At 37.3% G+C, this 23,416-nt stretch overlaps 1 protein-coding gene across 7 annotated transcripts in view; it reads left to right on the plus strand.

Annotated features, from left to right (window-relative positions):
* Window positions 1–23,416, plus strand: part of ARHGAP21 (Rho GTPase activating protein 21) — a 111,512-nt gene that overhangs the window by 11,477 nt on the left and 76,619 nt on the right. For 2 of the 7 annotated variants that reach the window (XM_079300579.1, XM_079300581.1), the window contains exon 1: window positions 18,183–18,295. The exons of the other annotated variants lie outside the window; for them this stretch is intronic. In XM_079300579.1, coding sequence (XP_079156705.1) covers window positions 18,212–18,295 — 84 coding nt within the window. In that variant the 5' untranslated portion in view covers window positions 18,183–18,211. Of the gene's footprint in view, window positions 1–18,182; window positions 18,296–23,416 lie in introns of those variants that run through there. 7 annotated transcript variants of the gene reach the window in all.

Here is a 23,416-nt window from a genome sequence, read left to right on the forward strand (position 1 = left end):
CTAATTATTCACAGCTATCTGCATTTGGTCACTGATAGAGCTGGGCTAGATGGAGTGCTGATTACATAATAGCTGATTAGGATTCCTTCTGTTTTCAGGAGGTTCTGTACCAGGCCTGATGAAACAAGGCAGCTGTTGGTGATCAGTAACAGGAAATGGAGTTTTTAAAATATTCAGGAATGGGCCTATTTTTGCTTCTTGAAGATACCAAATTCCTGTCTTTGGTTTTACTTGCTTTTGTTCAAGTTGTTGCATCATATGGGTCTAATGTTTTCCAGTTTTAATAAGCTAAAATGAAGTGCACCATTGCCTGTTTTTGTGTTCACTCCATCTCTTTTCCATCCCTTCTCCCAGATGAAGGAGAGCTCAAGGCGATTGGGGGTTGTACACACAAGTTACATATGCTGTCATGCTTTCATTTCTTTTCTACTTGTTTGCAGTTAGGCAAGTGGTTTTTTTTGTCTACAGAATAGTTTTCTGTGTCACCTTTTTAGTGGACTGCATTGCATTGCAGAACTTAATTTTTAATTCCAGGTCTTACTGCAGCAGCAAACTCAATAAACTACTTAGATCCTGTGGAAAACTGCTTTCTCCTTTTGTGGTGAATGATGCTGCTGGGACTTCTGTTTGCTGTGGAATAGTTACTCCTTTTTCTTTCCATTTCTACAGCTTAGGGGAAGGAAATAGCACTTTCAGAGGATACACAGCAAGCTACATAGCTCTAGAGGGGTGGGACTGGGATGTATGGACTGGGGAAAGACTGGAGGGAGCAGCTCCATCTGGGAAATGAAACTTCTCCCCTTCACCAGTCCAGAAAGTCAGTTACCCAGAAAGTAAGGAAACAACTACCTAAACAACTGGGAAATGAGATGGCCACAAAAATAGTTTTGTTGAGTGGGGTTTTTGTCTTTTGTGGGTAAGTAGACAAATAACCTTCCACCCCCAAAAACTATTTTTAAAGCTAGATCTAAAATGTTAAAAGGCATCTGTGGCTAAGTACTGCTCTGGTAATCAGTGATTCATGACTGGGAAACTAAATTCTTTAGTGCAAGTGAGTAGAGACAGTGGTAATATTAGACAGTTACTCAGCAAGGCGTGTTCAGGGTAAACAGTCCTCGCTGGTAAGTTTGTCTGCACAGAATCATTTTTTCCTGGTTTCATTTAAATTGGAGACTTGGATAAACTTAGGAAAAAACCTTGTATTCAGTTAAGAATTCAGTGATGCCTGTTTTTCATACTATGCTGGTGTGAGTTTATTGGGGAAAAATATTCTCCCCTTGCAACTCTCTCAACATGTTAACCTTTATACATTTCATGGCCAGCATTCAGTCGCTTAAATTTTGGATGATGCAAGATCAGTAAGTGATGTAATGGTTGTCTATAAGCTTCTTTGCAGTTCTCTATAGGAGTCTGAATTTCAGAAACAGATTTTTTTTTTCTGTTAGGCTCTGTGTCTGCTGTGAGGGAGGTGAAGCACAAACACCACAATCATCTTGCTTTGGATAGTGCCAAAAAAAGGAAATAATGATGTTTTAACATGGTGCTTGTTTGTGGTTATTTGCTACATTTTTGGTTGTGTGTTGCTGTGTGGGTGGTGGTTTGTTTGGTTTTGTTTTTTTTAATTATTGAATTTTAAAAAAATACAAATCATCAATACTACCAAAAGGGTTAAGGGTAGGGCATTATGTGTGAGATTAAAACCAGGATTTGTGGGAGTGACTTGACCTTAAATTCAGTTAATGCTGTGGTAACTTCCTCCACTTGGATAATCTGGTCTGGCAGATTTCTCTTTCCTGCTTAGGACCTGAGATACCTTGAGCTTTCATTCCTTGGAAAGTGCCTCTGGTCTTCCCTACTTTTGTGAGAAAGCTGGGATTATGGGAGTATGTCCTCAACTGGGTGTTGCTAACCTTTTCAAGGCATGAGGAACAGTGGTTGTCCTTTCTCTGTATTCTTTTTCCCGAGGCACAGTTGTTTTTCGTGGAACTTGTTTTCTTTATTGCAAAGACACTTCTCATTTTGGAAGGAAGTATAACTAGTTGCATTTTAGAATGACTCACTAAAGAAGGATCTTCCAATTTTTCTTGCAGCTTAATAAGGCCTTTCTGGCCTATGTGCACATGATTTCACAAACCTGTTTTTCTGTGTTACCTTATTTACAAGTGGCTGTTACAAAGTGGCAGTAGAGGCTTTACTTTGCCATTATACTTTTTTGTACTTTGAGTTCCAGCGAGTTCTGAGAAGTTTCATTGTATTTATTGTTTTAAATGACTGAAGTCCAGACTATTTTTTGTTCTTAAGTGCAGATGTAGTTTAGATTATTTCAGAAATGATTAAAAAACATATTGCAAGACATCTTGCGTTGTTTATGCTAATAAAAGTTTTTAAATAATGAATGAAAAAAAGTATTTGGTTTAATTTAAAATAGTAAAAGATAGGAAAATTTAAATTTATTCATACTTCGTAAGTAGCCTGTACAAATCCTTTCAGCTGGAGATGGTTCTGGACTTCAGCAGGCTTTGGATCAGTGGTTCTAATAAATGAGCCTTTGAAAATATATTTAATTCTTTTGAAAATCAGTTGTGCCTGTTCTGTTCTTTAATGCTGCCTGCTTTTTCTATTACATGTAGAATATAAATAAATGACTTGAATTGTGTACTTTCTTCAAACCTTCTTTTGGGGAGATCAATGTCAAGTTTGAGCAAAAATATCCCGAGCAACTAACATTTTCTTCAATTGTTGGAGTAAAAAGCCTACCAAATACTAGTCGTTTGTATTTTGCAATATATGCTATGGAAAAACCTCATGTGCTTTTACACATGAAGTCACAATGTGAAAATATGAAGAATATAAAAATAACTATATATTAAAGCTAAACACTGTGGAAGTAGATAAACTGTTCCTGAAACAAATGTATCTTTTTATACAACTCCTTTTTTTTTTTTTTTTTACTCAAATTTAGAGGATAAGAAAGCTTGTCTCTTTAAAGGAAATCTGTGAGGAATGATGCCTGCTTTTTTGGATGTATGCAACTTGGAAATGTTGTAGATATGTCTCCAAAACCAGGCAAATAATACTCTTTGTTGTAAAAGTAGTACAAGTTATGAATTAAAAAAAAAGGAAATTTAATCTAAAAAAAAAATAAAGCAAAACTAAAAGAAATTCTTGAGCGTCTTTTCACAGCAAGTCATGGACTAAGTATAATTGTAATTTATCTAGTGTCTCTTTCCAACATTTACAGACTTTGCCTGTTTTAAGAGAATTTTACCTTCCTGGTGTGGTTTTGTTTTCTGTAGCTACTGTAAGGTTTTACCTGCAGCAATCTGTTGTTTAGATCTATGACTTGAGAGTTTCTGGGCCTCTGAGAGCAATACTGAGGTGAATTCTGTTTCCTCTTGCTTTCCATATGCACATGTGATTATACTTGTTATAATTGTCTAATTATAATGTGTTATAATTGTGAAAGTGGTTGCTGAAGCCAGAAGTTTTAGAAAATGATGACAATTGCATGAATAGCATTGTTTCAGTAAATTAAATGAGAATGACAGAAGGAATGGATGCACTTTTGTGCTTGGGTTGAAAGTTGTATGTGCATGTTAGCAGGGGGTATTGCAGATTGTGTTGGACAGGAGCAGGTAGGGGATGTTAGGGATTTGAGCTGAAATGTAGCACTTCACCAGAAATAGTCTGAACCTTTTTTTTGCCTGCAGCTCCAATTTGTGTAGCTGCTGTAAAAAGCTTTCTCTCTACTGAAAATACAGCACAGATTTAAAACCAGTTTTCACAGTATCAGTGAATCATTGAGGTTGGAAGATCATTCAGTTCAGTAAACCGGAGCTGGCTGCCCAGGATGGTGTCCAGGCTGCTTTTGACCAAAAGTAAGGAAACTCAGCAGCTTTTCTGGCAATGTGTTTCAGGGTTTTTAGGATGGTGGTGATATTTATATGGGTTTTTTTCTATTTTAGTTTGTTTCTGTACATCTTGTAATTTCATACTTGGCCTCCAGCTGGACTTCTTCCCATTGTTCATAACCCCATTAATTTCCAGTTCAGTTCACTGTTCATTTTTATCTGGCCCATACTTGATGAATTTGTCCATAAAAGCATAATAGGAGACAGTGTCAAAAACCCTGCTGATGTCAGGGTAAAAAAATACCTGCTACTCATCTACCAAGCCAGGCAACTCCTTACACATGGCCATCAGGCTGATTAAGTATGTTTTATTCTTGACAAATCTACCTTCTTGTCCTCTGTATGTTTGGAGGCCTTTCTTGTTGCCCTTCATGTCCCATATCAGATGGAAATCCAAGTGATTTTAGCTTTCCAATGGGCTTTGGCTTTCCTAACCCCTGTTACTGCATGCTCAGATAGTGTCTTTGTTTCTTCTGCATCACCTGGATCGTGCTTTTGATCTGTGTACACTCCCTTTTACACATCTGAGCTCAGTCAGAATCTTCTTGTTTATCCATGCAGGCCTCCTGCTTGATGCTTTGATTCTTTGCACACTGGTAAGGACCATTCTTGAGCTTGTAGGAAGAGATCCATGAAAATCAACCAGCTCTCCTGGACTCCTCTCTGGGACAGCCTCCTTTGGAATTCTTCTAAGCTGATCACTGAGCAGTCCTGTTCTGTGAAGTCCAAGGCTGTGAGCCTGGTATATGTTTGCTCTCTGCTCTCAGGATCTTGAACTTTGTTGTTCAGTCACTGCAGCCACGGTGGCCCCTGAACTTCATGCTCACAAGAAATCTTCCTTTTCTGTTAATATGAGGTTTAATAGATTGCTTGTTCCTTTTTGGAATCTCACTCACCTATGTCAGAAGGGAACTGTTAGCACATTCTGGGAACTTACTGGGTTGCTTGTGTTCTCCTGTGATGTTAATAAAATTATTCAAAATAAAATATATTTTATTGCATATGTTTTTGTGAATACCTTCTGAATTGGTCTTTTACAAGGTAAAGCCCTTACAGGCTGTTGGCCAGGAACTTGTACAAGGGAATTAAATGCAAAGAAGAGGATATTTCATTAGAGGATTAGTCTCTTTTGTCATATGACATAATTTGAAAGCCAGGATATATACTTGATAAGAAAAGCAATGAAGATGTTTGGGAAAAGATAAATCTGAAGCAAGAATTTGCATTCCTGCAGCTAAGTAATTTTTAGTTATTGTTGATGTCAGTTTCATTTTTGAAATCTGGTTGAAAGTATTTTGGTAAGTTGTACTGTCTTCATGTCTTGCTGGATCTTAGTGGAGTGCAGGTCTCCTGTCTTCATTTGACACATGATGTTTCATGCAAACATACCCAGATCATGGAATTTCTGCCATTTGACCTGAAGTTGCTGAATGATGGGGTTTTTTTTGTTTTTTTTTTTTTTTTTGTTTTTTTAATAATTTCTCACTTGAAAGACAAGGTTAGGAAATGCATTGTCCTTTTACAGACATAGTAAAAAATGAAAGCAAAAGCCTCCAGAAGAGAGCCAAGTATTTTTGCACAGGCCAATTACTGTCACTTATGTAATGATGAGCTTGGCATGCGTGTAGTAGTTCATGATTGATGAGTCACAGTACTCACACTAGAGACAAGACTGGTTAAATACATTTTTAAGATATATGGTGAACTTAATATGATGTTAGGTGAAATTTTTGTTACAGATCAAAACCTGCTGCTGGCTGAAAGAAGGCAGACTTACTGCTGGAATATAAGCAACTTTGAATTTAATTCATGTGACTGTTATGTAGTTATTAGTCAACATGTAGTTTTCCACTAATGAACCTCCTGCTTGTTTCTTAGTTTCTGCTAGTATGTTGATTTTCCCTCTATCCCACACATTTGACTGTGCTTGTTTTTCTTTAATTTCTTTTTAAGTGTTGTAGTTTTTTAGAATTTTTTTCCTAGGATTTTTTGGCTGTAATATTAGTACTCCCCTGAGTACTGACAGAAGTCTGATACCTGATATGTTATGATTGATTTAGGACTTGCTTGTTCAAATAGTATGTTTTTCTTGAAGCGGTAATTTCATTAAGTTTCAGTGGCACATTAATTTCACAGTTTGGATGTAGCTCTCACAGACTGTCTTGAACTTGTTGATAAAATTTTGTGTGGTGTATTCTTTTACATACAGAAAATGTGTTGGTGGGTGTACAGTTTTTCAATCTGTTGGAATACACTGGCTCAGGTGGGTTTGTGTACCTTATCCTGGATTTGTGCACCTGAATTTCTGTCTCAGGTTGTTTCTATCAGTCTTTGGTTATTAAAAGTTTCTTTGAGATTTTAAATGGTAGTAAATTTATTCCATATTTACTAGGAGTCTTCAGAGTGAGAGTTTTTACCTTTTTAATTAGTTCTACACTGTAGCCCTGAACTTTTCAGTTAAAAAAAACCAAAACAAACAAACCAGAATCCATAACCCTTTATTCTATCCAGTTTTTTCAGATAGGGCATCTGTTGCTCATTAATGTGCTTAGTGTTCAGCGTAGAGGTAAGATTTTGTGTGGCAGATTATTCATGTTCAGTTAAGTTTTTGTGTGCCTTTGTATGTTGTCAGTCACACCTGCCATGCATCTTAAAAATGAGCACCACTTTACACCCTCTCTCATCCCCTCTCATCCTTTCCTCTTCCTGCTGAACTGTTACTTCCCCTGCTGCTGGGGTTTCTTTCCATTATTTAGTGTGTGGCAAGACTTTATCCTTTAATGAGTAGAAGACTTAGGAAAGGCCAGGGTATTGCATGCTGATTTTAAAGCTCTGGAGGTCGTTGTTCAAACCCTTGAGTGAGGAGAAAAAATTGATATCAATAGGAGTAGTATTGCTGGTGTAACTGTTGTTGCTATGCTTGTGTAGCATATATAGTTGGCCATACTGTTCACAAAGTTTGTAAACGTTTGTGCTCCATAATCTCTGCAGATGTTGGTGTCATTCCCAGTCTGTTTGCCCTTGTGCTCCTCCCAGAGGGGGAAGGTGTGGAGTGCCTGCCTGGGCAGGAGGCACTGACACCAGCTTTGCTCAGCCTGGAGCAGGGAGGGCTGAGCAGGCAGCTTGGAAGGGAAGGGGTGAGAAAATGGGTCTGGAAAGGGAAGCTCCAGGTGAACACAAGCAGAAAAAAATACTGTTTAGGGTAGGTGAACAATGGAATAGCTTATGAGAGGTCCTGGAACTTTCCTTCCTCTTTAGAGACTTCTTCACTGTGTGGAAACCTCAGCAGCCTTTTAATCAGCAATCTCCAGTGTCAGCGATTAGGACTGTGTGTTTGTCTCTTTCTCAAAGAAACCTTCTGGCCTGCTACATTGTAAAAGGTCTCACTGGCATGTTCTTTCCAATAAAAATGAGATGTTTCTTAATATGGTTATGTGAAGAAAAGGACACCTGCCTGTGCCCATAGATGTCTTTAAAAAAAATTGAATTAATTTCAATGCAAAACATTGGTGTAGGGCTTTTTTTTTCTTTATTTTTTTTTTTTTTATTCCTGAGTCACATCTGTATAACCTCATGAAGATTGTATTTTCGGTATAAAGTAAACATTGTTATTTCAGACTAGTCTGTTTGAGATAAAGGTGTTTTAGGGATAAGGAAAAAACCAAACAGATGATGGATCTTGGTTTTAAGCCTGTCACAAGAGCTTCAGTGAGATGACTTCAAAAGATGGCTTTCCATCATCCAGCATGAATTTTTGCTAGGGTAATGGTTAGGTCAAATATATGGTTCCTCTTGACTGCCTAACTTTGGAGGATGAAATTTCAGTAAAGAAAATAGGAATCAGGTTGACTTTTTTCGTGATAAAGAGTGATAAAGCTGAAGGAAGTGGTGGAGTTATGATTTAGGCTATTGTATCACAGCTACCTTGCTTGACCTTTATTTATTAGTGAGATCAATGGATGTTATTACTGATTTCTAAATAACATTAGTTGTGTGACTATTTGTGTTGGAGATAGGCTTGTGAGTAGCTCTCAACTTGGTGGGATGGAACCCTATTGGCCAGAGTTTTGATGTGTCTCTGCTTATACCCTTTTATTAATAGTAAACATCCCAAAATATTTGTGAGCTAAAAAAAGGCTATTTTGCACATCTTTCTCCTATATGGAAAGCTAAAAGGAAAACAAAGTTATTTTATTGGGTTAGGGGAGTGTATCTCTGCACCCTACTGACTAAATCAGAATAAGTTCTTGCATCTAGAATTAGCTTCATATGAGACTCTTTAAAAATTCATTTTCTGTTACAAATTGAGTAAAGATATTTCTCAAATCAGTTTCTTCTAGTTCCTAGGAAGTTTTTATCCAGTCTCCTCTGAGGCCTGGCTGTATTTCTGGTGGCATTCTTAGCAGTCTCTGGCTGAAGTGGTTCACTGAAGGGACAAGCAGTAGGTTGTTAGGCTGGCCAAGCTTACCACTTCTAGAAATGTCATGTAGGCTTGAGAGGTCATTTTGAAAGTGGAACGAACTTACTGTTTAGTTGCAGTTTTTGTGCTGATGGTAATGTGCTAATATGAGCAAACTTCTGTTTTTTAAGATGCTCCTTGCATTTATGGAAGGAAATATTCTCTTTGTCTTAACCTTTTAGAGGATACCCTGACTTTTTTTTCCTGAGAATTTTGGGATGATGAATTGTGCCACCAGCATAGTGAGGTTTCAGACCATAATTCTGAGCGACACATCATTACTGAGATCTACTTAGATACCATCCCCACAGAGCTACATGTGTTGAGTTCTGTGGTTTTTTGCAATCAGTGTATTTCCCTTTAGTGGTAAGCACTAAAAATTACCCTGGGTTCACAGTGTAATTGAAATGTTGAGGCCAGAGGGTGAAACTATTGACTTCCTCTGTAAATGTAATGGGGCAATGCTTCTAGTTGACAAAAAAACAGGTCTTTGCCAGTGCTACAGTAGTGTTTTGCATATGGTGTTTTTGTCATAGAAGTTCCTTTTATCCTGTGGTTAAGGAATAAAAAGGTTTTAAATTCCATTATATGAAAGAATTATTAAGTATTGTGTCAGGTCTCTTTCATGCCATAGGTAATTTGCTTGTTGCATACAGACAAATTCAGACACCTGGCTTCACTGTACCTTTGATCATTTAGACATATGCATTGCAGTAATTTTACATAGTGCTTTCCACATTGAATGTGAAAATATATTTCATTGTCTGAACTTTAAAAATAAGTGAGATGTACTTCTTTCTTTTAATATAATGATGCTCTTAGCATCTTCCTGGTCTGTACTTCACTAATTGGAATTTCCTAACTAGATGCTTAGACCTGGAGCTATACCCTGTAAAGAGAAGTGAAACACTTTACTCTGTCTATATTTTGTGAATTTGAACTCCTTGCTCCCTAGGAAAAACATTGTCCTTAGCCCAACATACAGAAAATGAGGAAAGTGCAGTTTAATCTTTTGGAAAATGTATGTTGATCAGAATAAGAAGTTTATTGTTCCACCTGTACTCATATAATTTTTGCCAAGAATATGGCTGATTTCATAATTTTCAGGTGGTTTTTTTTTTTTTCCCCTAAAGAATGTATATAAGCATTTTAAGATTGAAATGTAGTAAAAGCACTGACTTATGGTTCTTCAAGTTTCCTGTTTTACTTTTGATGAAAAGATAATATTATCTGCATTTCTGTAGGATAATTGCATGCTGAAGTAGCAGAAGGCAGCACAGGTGAAAATGCAAGGCTCATTTTCTTCAGGCAAAAGATAGTGTCAGAAACAAGTGATGTAATAGAGTGAAGAAGTAAAAACTTTAAAATCTGATTTTTTTTGTTCATGGCATCAGTCTGCCCATCTGTTAGTTGCTTTTTATGTCCCTGGCCAATTTTGGTCAAATTTCAAGTCAGGAGAAGGTCCCTGAAATAATGAAGTGCCTGGAAACTCAGAACCCCTCAGGAGGTAGATGGAAAAGAAGCCTTGGTTAGTGCCTCACATTGAAGGGAGATGGGGAAGCTGTTGTGGCCAGTCAGCACATTTATGACTGCCAAAAAACCCCCATTTTTTCCTTTACAGGGGATCTGACAGCACAAAAAATGATGAGGGGGACTTAGAAACTGTATGAGACTGAAGTCAGTTCTGCTACTCATGTAGCAACTTGATATGTTTAATTTGTTTCTAAAATAAACCTTAAGCCTTCTTAGAATTCTAAAGCTCCCTGGAAAATTTGTTGACTTCTTTTAAAGGGTATTTTCTTCCAAGTAAATCTACCTTTGGATGAATCAAGACTTTAGAGAAGAGATGGAAATTTGCACAGTTGTGGGGAAGAGCTTTGATCAAGTCCACCTACTTTATAAAACAAAAAATAATGGAAGTTATGAAAATTAGTTTCAGATTGTCACATGATTGCTCTGATAACTGTTCATGCAAAATAGACTTGTTCATAATAGGAAAAACTATGGAAAAACTGAAGGAAAATCTGAAATTTTGAATCTTTTCCAGTTAAGTAAATTGCCTAGAGAGATTACTAGATACTATAGAGAATGTTTGAGTTTCTTAAAAAAAGACCAGAGTTTAAGCCTCTGAAAATGCAGCATATGCAACATGGTTACAGGGTCTAAACTAAAATTTCATTTGTAAACTTGATTGCAGGGAACAGGGATGTTTGATTTTGTTGTTTGAGGTACCACATCTTTATTCAGAGGAGTGAAAGCTTCATCAGAGTACTAGCCAATCCTCTGGCACTGTGCAAGTTAACAAAATTTGAGGGCAGTCAGAGGAGAAAGCTAGGCATAAGTCACCAAGATGTATTAGTTAACAAGCTGTTTTTATTTAACTCTTCTTCTCTTGGGAGTGACAAGTGGTGATACTTGTTTCTCTGCTGGGTTCTGTAGCTTGGGTATGACAGGACTTCTCTGTACTGCATTATGTTGCCTGTAATCAATACAACAAATTGCCTGACAGATTTGAAAACCTAACCCAGAGTAGCTTTATTTGCAGCATATGTTAACTGGTGTATTTACACTTTTATCCTCCTACAGAAGGGAAGTAGAAGTGCAGGTGTGAAGAACATTGCTCATTAGTAATCCAGTGTCTTGGAGTATTCGTCCCCTGCCCATGCATGTGCAGGAAAAAATGTGCTGACAAAGGGCTTTAGATTGTACTGAGTAATTCAGTGTAAATAATGTTTCTCCATGGCATCTTTCTCTGTAGCATTTGCATAACACTAACAGTGTTGGAGTTATGCTCAGGCTTTCCATTTGAGACCCAGGTGGGAACAGGAAAAAGGCTTTTGGAAAGGCTCCTGTGGAGGGTTCCGAGGTCTCTCGCTGTGAAGTGGCCAGGGAGGGTGTTCAGCATCATGGGCCTCACCAGCTGGAGTGCAGCAGCTTTAAACAAGTTTACTCTGGGAGCTTAGGGTTCTTGCTGCTGTGGGAAGCCTACAGAGAGCTATTAAGAAATGTAATATTCACTTACAAGTGTTTTTTCTAGGGTTTTTAGGACATATGTACAATGGCTGATCAATTTTGGGAGAGCAATTCTAAAAGAATCTCACATTGTCATTCTGAAGTCTGACACCTTGAAGAAGTATTGCTGAGTTTGAAGGTTTTTGACTCTGATAGTGCAGATGGCAAGGGTTAAAATTATAGAGATTGGCAATCTGTAAGGGTAAGTTATCATGTAATAAAAACCTATTTTTGTTATTCATGGAAAAAATCCTGTATGTTAAGAGTAGCGAAACAAAGATGTTCTATGAAAAATAAGATCAATATTACTATGTAATATGTATTTCCAGCATGCCAAAACTGATTTCTTTGTTTTTGGTTTTCAGTTCAGTCAATGAACTTGTTAAGTGAAAGAAATGCTAGGAAATTTTTTATTTTAGTTGAGATTAGGCTTCTGCTTTCTGAATTTGGAGAGCTTACCTTTCTGACTGAGAATTTGATACAGTCCCTTTCTTGTTCCACTGCCTTCCCGCTGAGGGAAGAGGAAGGCAGGGGAAACAAATATGATTATTTTGCTAGCTGATAAACTCTAGTTGCTTCACATGTGCTGTAGTAATTTTATTTTAATGAAGATTTTTAGTTTCTCATTTTAGCTGGCTTTAGGAAGAGCTCAGTTGTTCTGGTTGCCAGTTAGGTGAGGCTATGTTAACTTCAAAATTTGTACTTGGTGTTGAAGGACAGTTCTGCTGTTATTCTCTGTATATCAGAGTTGTGCTTTGTAGTAGACTATGTAGTTGAGTACTGAGAACCTACTATTCTAACAGAAATAGGAGGATTTTACTGAAGATTAATATATCAATAGTTCTTGTGTTTACCAACAGTAAAAATTTTTGATTCTGGTTCTCTTCTTACAGTCTGAATGCAGAGAAAGCAGGAATATGTCTGTGTTCTGATCAGGCTGGCACTGTCTGGAGTGACATGGTGTTGCTTTCTGGGATTGTCTTTCAGGAAGGCAGTTCTCTGTACACAAACAGTTCAGTCTTCTGAACACCCCCTGGCCTCAATAAGAGGGTATTGGGCTGTAAGTGAAGGTGCTTCAGTGTGCTCACAATTGCTGATTAGCTTTATTCTAGCCTTGTATTTAGAGATTGCTAGATTATTGAGAAAACTGTGTTATAATAGATTTGCTGTCTAAATAAAGGTCCCGATAAATTGAAAGGATTTTTTTCTGTGATCACTGGAGCTAACACTGTATTTTCCTATATGTTTCTGTAGACATTAATGTATGTAGGGATTCTATTTAAATACAATGGAAATTTTAGGATTCTGAAGCTTGGTCTTAAGCAGGCAAGTAACTTAGTTCTGGCATTGTGCTGGAATCAGAAGGGAATAAGCATTGCAGTATTTTTTTCCGTGTTTTGCTTGGAAGAGTTATCATGCACAGGAATTTCAAATTAAGTCATGTTGCATTTTGTCTTAGACTGGAGATCATGTAAAATAACCAAGTGAATAGTACTAATGTGTTTTAAAATGCATTTAACAAATAGACTTCTGTAAAATTTTTGCTAGATTTTGCTTTCATCCTCTAACAACATAAAAAACTAAAGATAGTGAGAGCAAGTGGACACTGAAACAATACTGGTATAGTTCTGTGGACACTGGATTAGACGAACAGGAATTTTCAGAGGAGCAGCACATTTGCCATCCAGGGACTTGCAGGTGGAAAGCAAATGATTTGTTCTTGGGAGACATTGAGCTTCTAGGTAGCAGTGATCATAGCTTCAGTAAACTTAAAAGTTCCCAGGAATTTGATCTCATTGACACTGTAAATGTCACCAAGTGCTTAATGACGTGACAGAAGTGTACTTTGCATAAGAACACATATGACTTTTATTGCTTACTGAGTACCCACTAGGCTGTCCATTTCTTAAGTAGAACAGTGTTAGAAGCTTGCTTCCAGTTTCTAAAGATTACCAGCTGCTTTATTAGAGTGCAATTTAAGGAATCAGATCCTGTTTTATATCCAGTATACTGGATATATTTTTATGGGATAATATGCAAAGTGATACTTTCCTATAGCTAAAGCTAGTAACAAGTCAGGTTTTGTTTGGATGTTGGTTGTTCACTGAAACAGAGAGATCTGTGGCTGAATAGGTCAGATAAAGAAAAGGAAATGCTAGAAGTTGGTTAAAGAAAGGAAACACAGAACTAGTCTACTGAAAATAACTATGGCTAAAATCCAAGGAAGTGGGCACTACTTGAGCTTAACTGGTGGACTGAACTGATTGCTCAAAAAAAAAAAAAGGACTTTTCTGTGCTGGACTCAAGCTGACACTTTTGACAGATCAATCCTGCTATTACATGTCCTTCTTGGAAGCAGATCTGATGGTGGAGTTGTCTTGAGAGTGGATGCAGGAGAATTTTTGAAGAATTAGGCAGCCAAAGTGAGCCTCACTGCATGAGTTTTTAGAACAATTGCTAGAACTATTCTCTTTATATGATTTAGATATTGTGAATTTGTTCACGGGGTGGTGGAATGATGTGTTTAAGAAATGCATAATTGAATTCATCTAATGAGCTCATACATTGATAAAATACAAGTTGCATTTATGCAGAAGAGAAATGGCAGTTATTCTAATCTCAATTATTTTCTTTTGCCCTTAGTTTCTGAAGGAAAATTGATGTGTCTTGTGTGCTCCCTTAGTTGCTCAGGTTGTAGCAGACTGGTACTGCATGTACTAAAACAGCCTGAAATGATGCTGTGCCACCATTTCCCCCCCACCCCCAAGGTTCTCTTGTGTTTCTAATTCTATGAACTGTGTTACATCTTAAAAAGGAGTTGTTAGAGGGAAGGAAACACTCCAGATATTTTTTTCCACTACGGAGAGAGATGGTTTTTGTAATTATTGTTTCTTCCTTTTTTTTTTAATGTTCGTAGGTTTTTGTAACAATTTCAATGATAGGAAAGAACTCAGAATGAAATCATATTTCAACTTCTTCCTGCTGTTGACTTAGTTTGTAGGAACTTTTTTCCTTGTCAGTCTTTGTGACCTAAGCAATGAAAACACCTTTTCTTCAGACACATTTTTCCTTTTCTGTTCTTGTGCACTTCTCAATTTCATTTGCTAAAAAACGCCCAGATTTCCACCAGAGTTCCACCATCATCATTGTCAGTCTACACTTTGTTGGTAAAGGATTTATCCTTTCAAATACTTATTGGAAACTCTGAACATTCTGGTACATACCTCACTGTGTGCTGTTGATGTGCTGACCCTTGTGTATGGTTTGCATGTTTACTCATGTAGAAAAAGTATCTGGAGTTTTAGGGAAATGGAAACCCTTCCTTTCTGTGAGTATGAGCTGCTTCTGTTTCAGAGAGCTCACTGCAATTTTTAGAGACAAGTCTAGGTACTCGAGGGTGACAATTTTAGGGAAATTATGCCTCTTTCCTGCTGCTCCTTTTTAACTTTCTAGAATCCGTATATAAAGATGGAGAGCTCTGAAAGAGTTGAGGAAGTTGTTTCTGAGCTGTTTTTAGTTTAGTTACCCCAAAATATTGAGATCTTAAACCTGGTTTTTAACAGCAGGAGAGAACACTGGACTTGGCAACAGATGTGAGGATAGGCTCTTCAATTTCTTATTTAATAAATTGCATAATTGAGGTTCAGCTTCATTGTGTTCTCAGAATTCTACGTGATCCCTTTGTATTTAAAGAGGTGGGAAGCTGACCAGCAGTAGAACTTCAAAACCTGGATGTCATCATGTATTTTTCAGTCAAAACTCAGTGTATGATAAGGAGCTCTCTGGGCAATTGGGTGCTGGACTCAAATTGTCTCTGGACAGAGGGTCCTTTGGTGCCTGCTAATGTTGAGATATGTCATCTGTCATTCTCTAGTTATGCATCTTCAAATGCTCTGCTAACCTCCAGATGGAGAATTCATTGTGTAAGCTTTGCTTTTGCTTTTTGAACAAAACTTTTTAAAAGTAAATTGAATGTTGAAGGCAAAAAAGGGAAGCCCTCTCTTGATTTTATGCCACTTTTAAGGAAGTTTCATGCAGAGTAATTATGTTTAGGAGGAGTAAAAATGATCTCCCAAAAAACATGTTACCAGTAAAGAAAATAAAGTTAGAACAGGGGGGTACTGAACTAGTAGAATTTGATTTAACATCATGTCAGGAAGGAGATTTATCTTGTGTAAATGAGGGCAATTGTCAAGCTGGTTAATGTTGATCAGGAACAGTTTTCAGTAACAGCAGATTCAAATTTACAAGTATAAAAACTGACTTGGGGAATAGCTTTGAGACAGTCCATTTTAAGCAAACTGCAGTTTACTATTGAAGGTGCTGCTCTTGCTGCAGTTTGTGAACTCCTTTTACCTGAGGCACCTCAGTAAAGACTCAGGCTTGAAACAGCTTTTGTCCTCAGCTCACTCTTGTGCCTACTGGAATTTACAAGCATTTCCACACTAACCTTTGGCAGCAGCTGACAGGCCAAGACAGACTGTTTCTGAAAATGTTCTCTTACTGCTCTAAATTGGTATTAATGTTTTTATCTGCAGTATTAGTTTAGCATTTAGGATTACACTTTTGCATAAACTGCCGTGGTGTATAAGCACTGTTTAGTTTGTAGGAGATAAATAATGGGTTTAGGATTTCCTTGAAACAGATTTGGAAATGAATGGAAAGTAACAGGTAAATAATGGCTGCTGACTTTATGGAAGGAGTTACACAAATTTGATTCTGAATTGTAATTGCTGTTTTTTAAATAATAGCGTGTGTGGTAGGAGATTTCTAATATAATATGTTGAATACTTTATTAGGAGGTTGGGGAATAAATATGGAGTGATACTTGATGAATCTAAAAGTAGGTAATTGATAGTAAAACAAATCACTGCAAAATTGTACTATAATATTGTATAAGAAGAACTTGGTTGATGTTGATTTTAGTATAGAACAGCAGTCTCCTCTTAATTTTCCAGATCTACTTTCCCTCTTCCCTCTGCCTTATTTAGTTGGTGACAGCATTTTTCCACAGTCCAACAAATGTGCAGCTGGCTGCTTTTCCAGCCATGTGTAGGCTGCCCCACATGCTCTGCCAGCATCCCTGCTGCCAGTGCTGCAGGGTGCCAGGTCCTTCCTCATTCCAGCAATGCTGGCCTGGGGACTTCACTGCCTCAGTCTGCTCTGGCATCTCTGCAGTACCCCCTGCTCTGTAAAACCTTCCCAGACATCCTCTCCAAGATTTCTCAAGCTTGGATAGTTAATGGTGTCTCTTGTGAGGAAGTATATCTGTTCCACCTAGTAATAGTTGCTAAGCAGGACATTTCTTCTAGCCACATGTCATGTCAGCCGTGGCTGCTTCATTTCAGAGAATGTAACTTGAGATGTTATTGTTCTGGTTTTTTTTCACCTGAGAACACATATGTTTTGTGCTCTCCCTTTTGCACAAGTAGGTATTGTAAAGATAATAGAGAATCTCCTGTCATATATATCTTAAAATGAGCCAGATTATATATATTGTACACAACAAGGTCTTGGAAATTTTCTGACTATTCACATTTGCAAGAAGGGAAGAGGTTGGCTTGGACTCTGGTACTAATTTCCAGGGTCCTTCAGATGAGAAGTTGGAACAAGTTTTTTTTTATTTGGTTTGGTTAAAACAAATGAGGCCTTATTTGTATAACTGTCTCAAAGTTAGAACTGCTCTTCTGCCACACCATTTGTTTGACTCTCATGTACGAGTTTGTTTTATTTCCAGACTGCTTTTATAGCACACATTTACTTTGACATTTGAAGTAGTTTTCAGTCATTGGCCATTATTGAACCAAAGGGTGAATTGGCCACTTGTTCCTGTAGCCTTTCTTCCATCTTTTTCCAAGACAGTTTTTGGTCTCTTGCATCTCCTAGATGTTGTTAGATAATTCTGTAATTTAAACTGCAGGTTATTCTAAGTTGGTTCTGTGACTAATCTAATAGCTCATGTAGTGACCAGATTAAATGTGTATGTTTCTGCACAAGCACATTTCCTGTATTTCTGAGTCTCACTTTGGAATAGGAATATTAGGTAAGCAGTCAAGATACAGTAAGTGAGGTTCATGCTAAAATGGGATTGTTGTTTGCAGATTGCAAAAAAGGAATACATGAAGGAAGGAACTTTTCCAGTATTTTTTCAGTTTCTCAGAATCCCTCTGGTGTTGGAGCCCTGACCTATAGGATTGTCATCCTTCATTACAGAAGGCTGCCAGCATTTCTGTGCAATGCTAACAGTAATTTTAGAGGCTCAAAGAAAAGTCTCCTGTTTAGGAGTACAAAGTCAATAAATGCATATAGTTTTTATGAACACTGATGTTTTCCTAATTTTGAGAAGTTGCTTGTATTGTGCTGTTTTAAAAGAGGCATCCTAAGCTTTTGAATCTCATGTGCAATATGGGGAGCCATCATCACAGCCATGCCTAAAGAAGTTTTAAGATTAATATGATATGAATTATGACACTGAATTGTTTATATTTAGAGTGATTTCAGCAGAAATAGAAATGAAGGAGGTAGGGAAAAGAGCAAGCACAGTTTGAGAGTGCCTTTGTTTGTTTTAGTGTGGTTTCTTAGGATGTTCTTATTTCCCATATATTCCCAAGAATGCATAATTTGTCAGCTTCAGAAGTATTATTTTGAAGAATGTTATGCAATTCTGTCAGTTTATCTTGTTGACTTGACACATAGTTGGGGTGGGAAGGGAGACTGAACAGGAAGGAAAGTCCTTGTTCCTGAATGTGGTTGCTGCATAGCTCTCCCATCCTCGAGGATCACCCGGACAAAGCTGAGTCAGAGCACAGCAGCACTCTGCACTACAGCAATGGCCCAGCTCAGGATTTTGGACTGCGTGATCAATCACAACTGGAGTTTCATATGTAACCTGTACTGTGCGTGGAGTGATCAGGTTTGTGGTTTGCTTTTCCTTACATGCAAGATGATTATGTAATATATTATAAAAGGAGAACAAAAAGGCTTCAGTTGATCTCTTCTCCCCATCCCCCCCCAGTCTTACTGAGGATGAGCTGTTAGAAATGCTGCTATTTACTAAGGAGTTTTCTGGAGTTAGTAAGCATAGAATGCATGGTTTGACTATATAATTGCTTTTTTTAATACTTTGAGTACTTTAGTTTGTTCTCTTTAAAGTCTTAAGCTTTGGGGGGGTTTGTTTAATGAATTGCACAAAAAGGTAAATATCACATACAGGAAGGGGGAGATATGCCAAGACAAACTAAGTTGTTAATAAATGTGAAGCTGATTTATTTTCCTGCTATGAAAAAGACTGAGCATTTTGGCTATTTCAAAATACTTGATTATGAATATGATTTAAAAAAGTGTGAGAGGGATGTTGTTGGTTTTTTTTTGATACAGGATTAAATAAATCACAGGATGCTATTCAGTCCTTAATATACAGATATAATTCTAGTTCACTACCTTGCTGTAGAACTGGAGGGGGGGGTGGAAACACAAGCAAAATTGCTTGGATTTGGAATGAAAATGTTTTAAAATAGAATCCACTTACTAAAGGTTTTTAAATAGTGTATACAGTTGTAATACTACTTTAAAGTTACTCTGGATATTAGCTGTATTTCTCATATAACATTCAGCCAGTCAGTGAAGAAAATTTATTGAATTTTTATTTGGTATAAGGAGAAGGTAAGCACTCCTTATAAAGTTGCAGTTTGAGTACAGTTGCTAGAGACAGGTGATTCAGAATTTTTTTCTGCTATACATAGAGGTCCTTTGTATGTCACATCTGTACTGAAGCTTCTTAATTAGGACAATGCACTGCTGTGTGATGGTAGTATGGTTTTGTTTTGTTTTGTTCGTGGATATGGTTTTAATTCCTTTGTTAATGGTGCAAAACCTGATTATTGATACCTGGGTTTTTCGAGTAACCTAGTTAATATGACAAGTAAAAAGTATCTTATGTTGCATTTGAGAAAACAGAGGAAACATGATACATTCTATTAAACCTTTTTTTTTTACAGATGCCAGGCTGTTTCATATAGTTTGCTTACATATGTGTAAGAATTCACCTGTCCAGTCAAATGCAATATGACAATTGCTTCCCATGCTTCACAGGAATCAAGAAATAAGAAAAGGCTTATGACGTGGGCAGTCCTGCTGAGTTTTAAAATGCATTTGATATAACTAGAGAGAAGAGAAAAGAGAATTGTTTTTTGAGCATATTGAAGTGAAAGGTTTTAAAAAAACCCCAAAACAGTACCCCACCCCAAAACCAAACCCCAAAGATTTCCCTTCCAAAAAAAAAAAAACCCTCCAACCAAATCCAAACACAAAAAAACCCAAAAAACCTAAACAAAAACAAAAAAAAAAGCACCAAAAAACAAAACCAACCAAACAAAAACCACCAAAACCCCCTCACCCCAATGCAGAACAGGGTTCACAATCTAAAGTGTTTCTTACCATTATGGGAAGAAGAAATAAGCTTTAGATCCATATGCCCTGAATTAATTGTGCATGCTTGAAGTAGTAATGTTGCAGAACTGTGTGATCTGGCTAGATTTTATCAAGTAGACTATACAATTGTTGTGTGTGTTTGGAGTTGTTTTGTTTACTTTAACTGAAGTCCAGTCTCAGTAAACTATACAATTTAATGAACTGCTGCTGATACTTTCCTTTGAACCGAAGCTGGAAGTTCATTTATGGGATATTTCAGTGGGATATTGCTCTGTTCCTGCTGCATTGAAATGCCAGGGCAGAAGTGGAAGCTGCCAGGCCTGGGGGAGAGGTGCATGCTGCTCCACAGAGGAGTGCTGCTCTCCACCTTTCCCATCTCACAGTGCCCAGGCAGGCTGCTGGTGAGAAAGCAGATGGGTGACCTCTGAAGTTTGTTTCACTAATAATATCTCAAATTAGGTCACAGTCATTCAGAGGATTTATTTTGCTTTTATTGTTCACCACCCACTCCCTTGACTCTGCAGCATATATTTCCCAAAACAGGAAGTGAACAAGTATGAAATTTGCAGGGATCTTTTCTTCTCTGTCATGGTGGTTTAAATTTTAGAAAAAGTATTTTCATAGTGTGAAAGTGTGACATAAAAGTTACTGTGGCTGGGCACAGTTACCCTTTGCACTCTGATACAGCAAGCTGTTATGTGTATTTGAATGTTTCCAAAGGGTATGCAATGTTTCATACTAAAACAAAAACCCTTAAAATTATTCTGTTATGTAAATCAGTGAAGTTCTGTTAGCATCAGTGAATTATAGTTTTTAGTCCACATATTGGATGATTGATGACTATCATGTGGTGATCCATAAATTACTCAGAAGCTTTCAGTGACAATAAACTTGATTGCTTGCAGTTTTTCATGCTTTTTTGTTCATGGTGAAGACCATACTACCTGTGTTAAAAATATTTCTTAAAATGAGTTATTGCAAAGTGTCTTGCTTCTTGCATATGTTGTCTATGCATATGTCTTGCATATCTGACAGTTGTCATGTGGGACATGGGGTAGATTCACATGTGAGAGTCTCACTGTCAGTTCAGAACTTCAGCATGACTGCAAATGTAGAATTGGTGAAGCAGAGTAGTAGGTAAAAAGTTTGTATCATATGGGGTTAAATACAACTTTATGTGCAAATTTATGTTTGCACTTATCCAGACTGCCCCGTCATATCATAGTATCATAGATGATACTTTGATTCTACTTTTAATATGGTCTGATCTTAATAAACAATACATTTTTAGTGTTTTTTCTTAGAGAAGAAAAAAGAGAGAGAATGAGTTAAATACTTAAATAGTATTAAAAGTACTTGACTGCTTAAATAGTTAAGGCAGTTTTATCTTGTGTGATACTCTGGTGTTTATGGAGTCATCTTGGAATCATAACTAAAGAGGTAAAGAGCATGCTAGCTGTGGTCCAGGAGGAGTTCCTCAATGAATGTATGGAAGAGTTAGGTAGTATTTGTCTTCAGTGTCATATGAACTAGGCTCATGCTTGGTAAGATGCAGCAGGGGCACTGTCCTCTATGAGCCTCCAGCCTGTGAGCAGACTCTGGAGATGCCTGGTATGCCAGTTGACCTTGTGGCTGTGATGAGATGCAGTAGAGCAAGTATGCTTAAAACAATAAGTACCACTGCTTGAGGTGGTTGGAAGAAATACTAGTAGGTAATATAAAGTAGGTGATACAGTGGTTTTGTTTTGTTTTGTTTTGTTTTTTTTCTCTCCTTTATCACAAATGCTTTTCTTTCATGTGTTAGATAGGAAGCAGTAGACCACAAATTGAGTGCAAGTTGTCCTCTTACCAGCATAGAGCATAGGTCAGCACTGTGCTCTGAGCAGACTTCTGTTAGTTTGAGGATAGCAGATCAGATCTTCTCATGTCCTGTTCTCATCCTGTTCTTTGATAATCTGCATCAGGCTTCTATTTTTTTTTAATCTTATTGCTGCACCCTAGCCTCTAAAAATAATGACAATGTTCTTTCAGCCATGTAAATACTTAAATCTTGTATTTTTCAGCCAGGGGTAAGTATTTTAAAATTCTGTAAACTTGCAGTTGGTCAAATTTCACTGCACAGGGTGGGCCTCATCATTGCAGTTGTTGGTCTTGGAGAAACCTTCTCCTCAAGACCATTTTGATGTACGTGAAGGTTTGTTGCTGTGTGGTGACCTAGCAGCCAAGGTGTCTGATTTCTGTTCTTTTAGCTGGAGTTCATTATTGCAGGCAGTGTGTGAGAATGTGATGTGATGCAAGCCCAGTATCACCTTTGTTCAAGCCCAGAACGCAGCAGTACTGCAGCAGCTGCTGCACTGCAGCTATTTCCCTTCCTCCAGAGGATCTCCAATAACATTAAAAATGCTTTTCTGTCTTCCAAATGTGTCACTTGAAGGATGAAATAACAAAGGTCTGCTTTTCTTCTGAGGTATTTGCAGCTGATAATGGTTTTGAAATGCGATATTTGTTATCTTAATGTGCTCTTTCTTGTGTTCATCTGCTGCCTTGGAGAGGGAGGCAATATGATAAAAATCTGTTTTGGTAGCAGTGCAGGGTGTGCTGTTTTCAGTTTAAGCAAAAAGTGTAAAATCATTGCATGAAAAAGCTGGTGACTTAACTCATTGTAGAAATTCACATTCCTGGAGAAACATTTTGTAATGTCCAGAAGTACAGGGAAATAACTTGGCAGCAGTGCCAAGTTATTCATGCCACAATAACAGGCATGCAGAGACAAGTAGTTCTTGAATAAGCAAATAGATTTGTGTTAAAATAAATTTCTTCTCTCTTCCCTCTCCAACCTCCAGACAGAGAAACAGATGTAGATGTAGCTACCTACATCAACCATTCTTACTGACATATGTAGTGCAAACTATGAGGAAATATATGCAGGTCACATATGATCATGTCATAAGTCAACATTCAGGAGCTTTTGGATTTGCAGTTAAACTGAAAATCCTGTGTGCAACTTTCTCTTCTTTATCCTCTTAGTGACATCTCTGAGCCTAAAGATTTAATATATTTTTTCAGGTTAATGGCTTCACACTCCTTTTTTAAGCATTTTCCTTGTATTTTACAAGTTATTCACTGAAAAGGCTGCTTTTTTTCCTCTGTTATATATGCACAATAGATTACAAATTTAGAGGTCGGTCATAATTTAATTTGGGTGTTTGGATATTTGGCTGTGTGCATCTATGTATGCTAATTTTATTTTATTTTGCTTTACAATGGACAAGCCTTTTCACTTCCAAGTTCAGGGTTTTGAAATGTAAGAGTGTGTTGATTTTCACATTATACAGAATGTTGAAATTACCTATCTTGAAACACAAGACAGAATTATTTTTAAGTGGTGAGTTTGCAGGAGTTTGTTAGTAAGTCACTGTAAAATAAAGCTTTAAGACTGAGTATCTCAAGCTGTATGTAGATTTATTTAGAGGTTATTTTTGAGGAGGGGAAGCTATGTATGTGGAGAGGTAAAGAATCTTGACACGCTGGCCTTTTTTTGTGTTGTTTTGAGCCATGTTTTCTGTGTTAAAATACCTGTGATGTTTTTTAGCTTTGTTCTTAA

Source organism: Erithacus rubecula (genome assembly GCF_903797595.1).
Source record: "Erithacus rubecula genome assembly, chromosome: 3".
NCBI lineage: Eukaryota > Metazoa > Chordata > Aves > Passeriformes > Muscicapidae > Erithacus > Erithacus rubecula.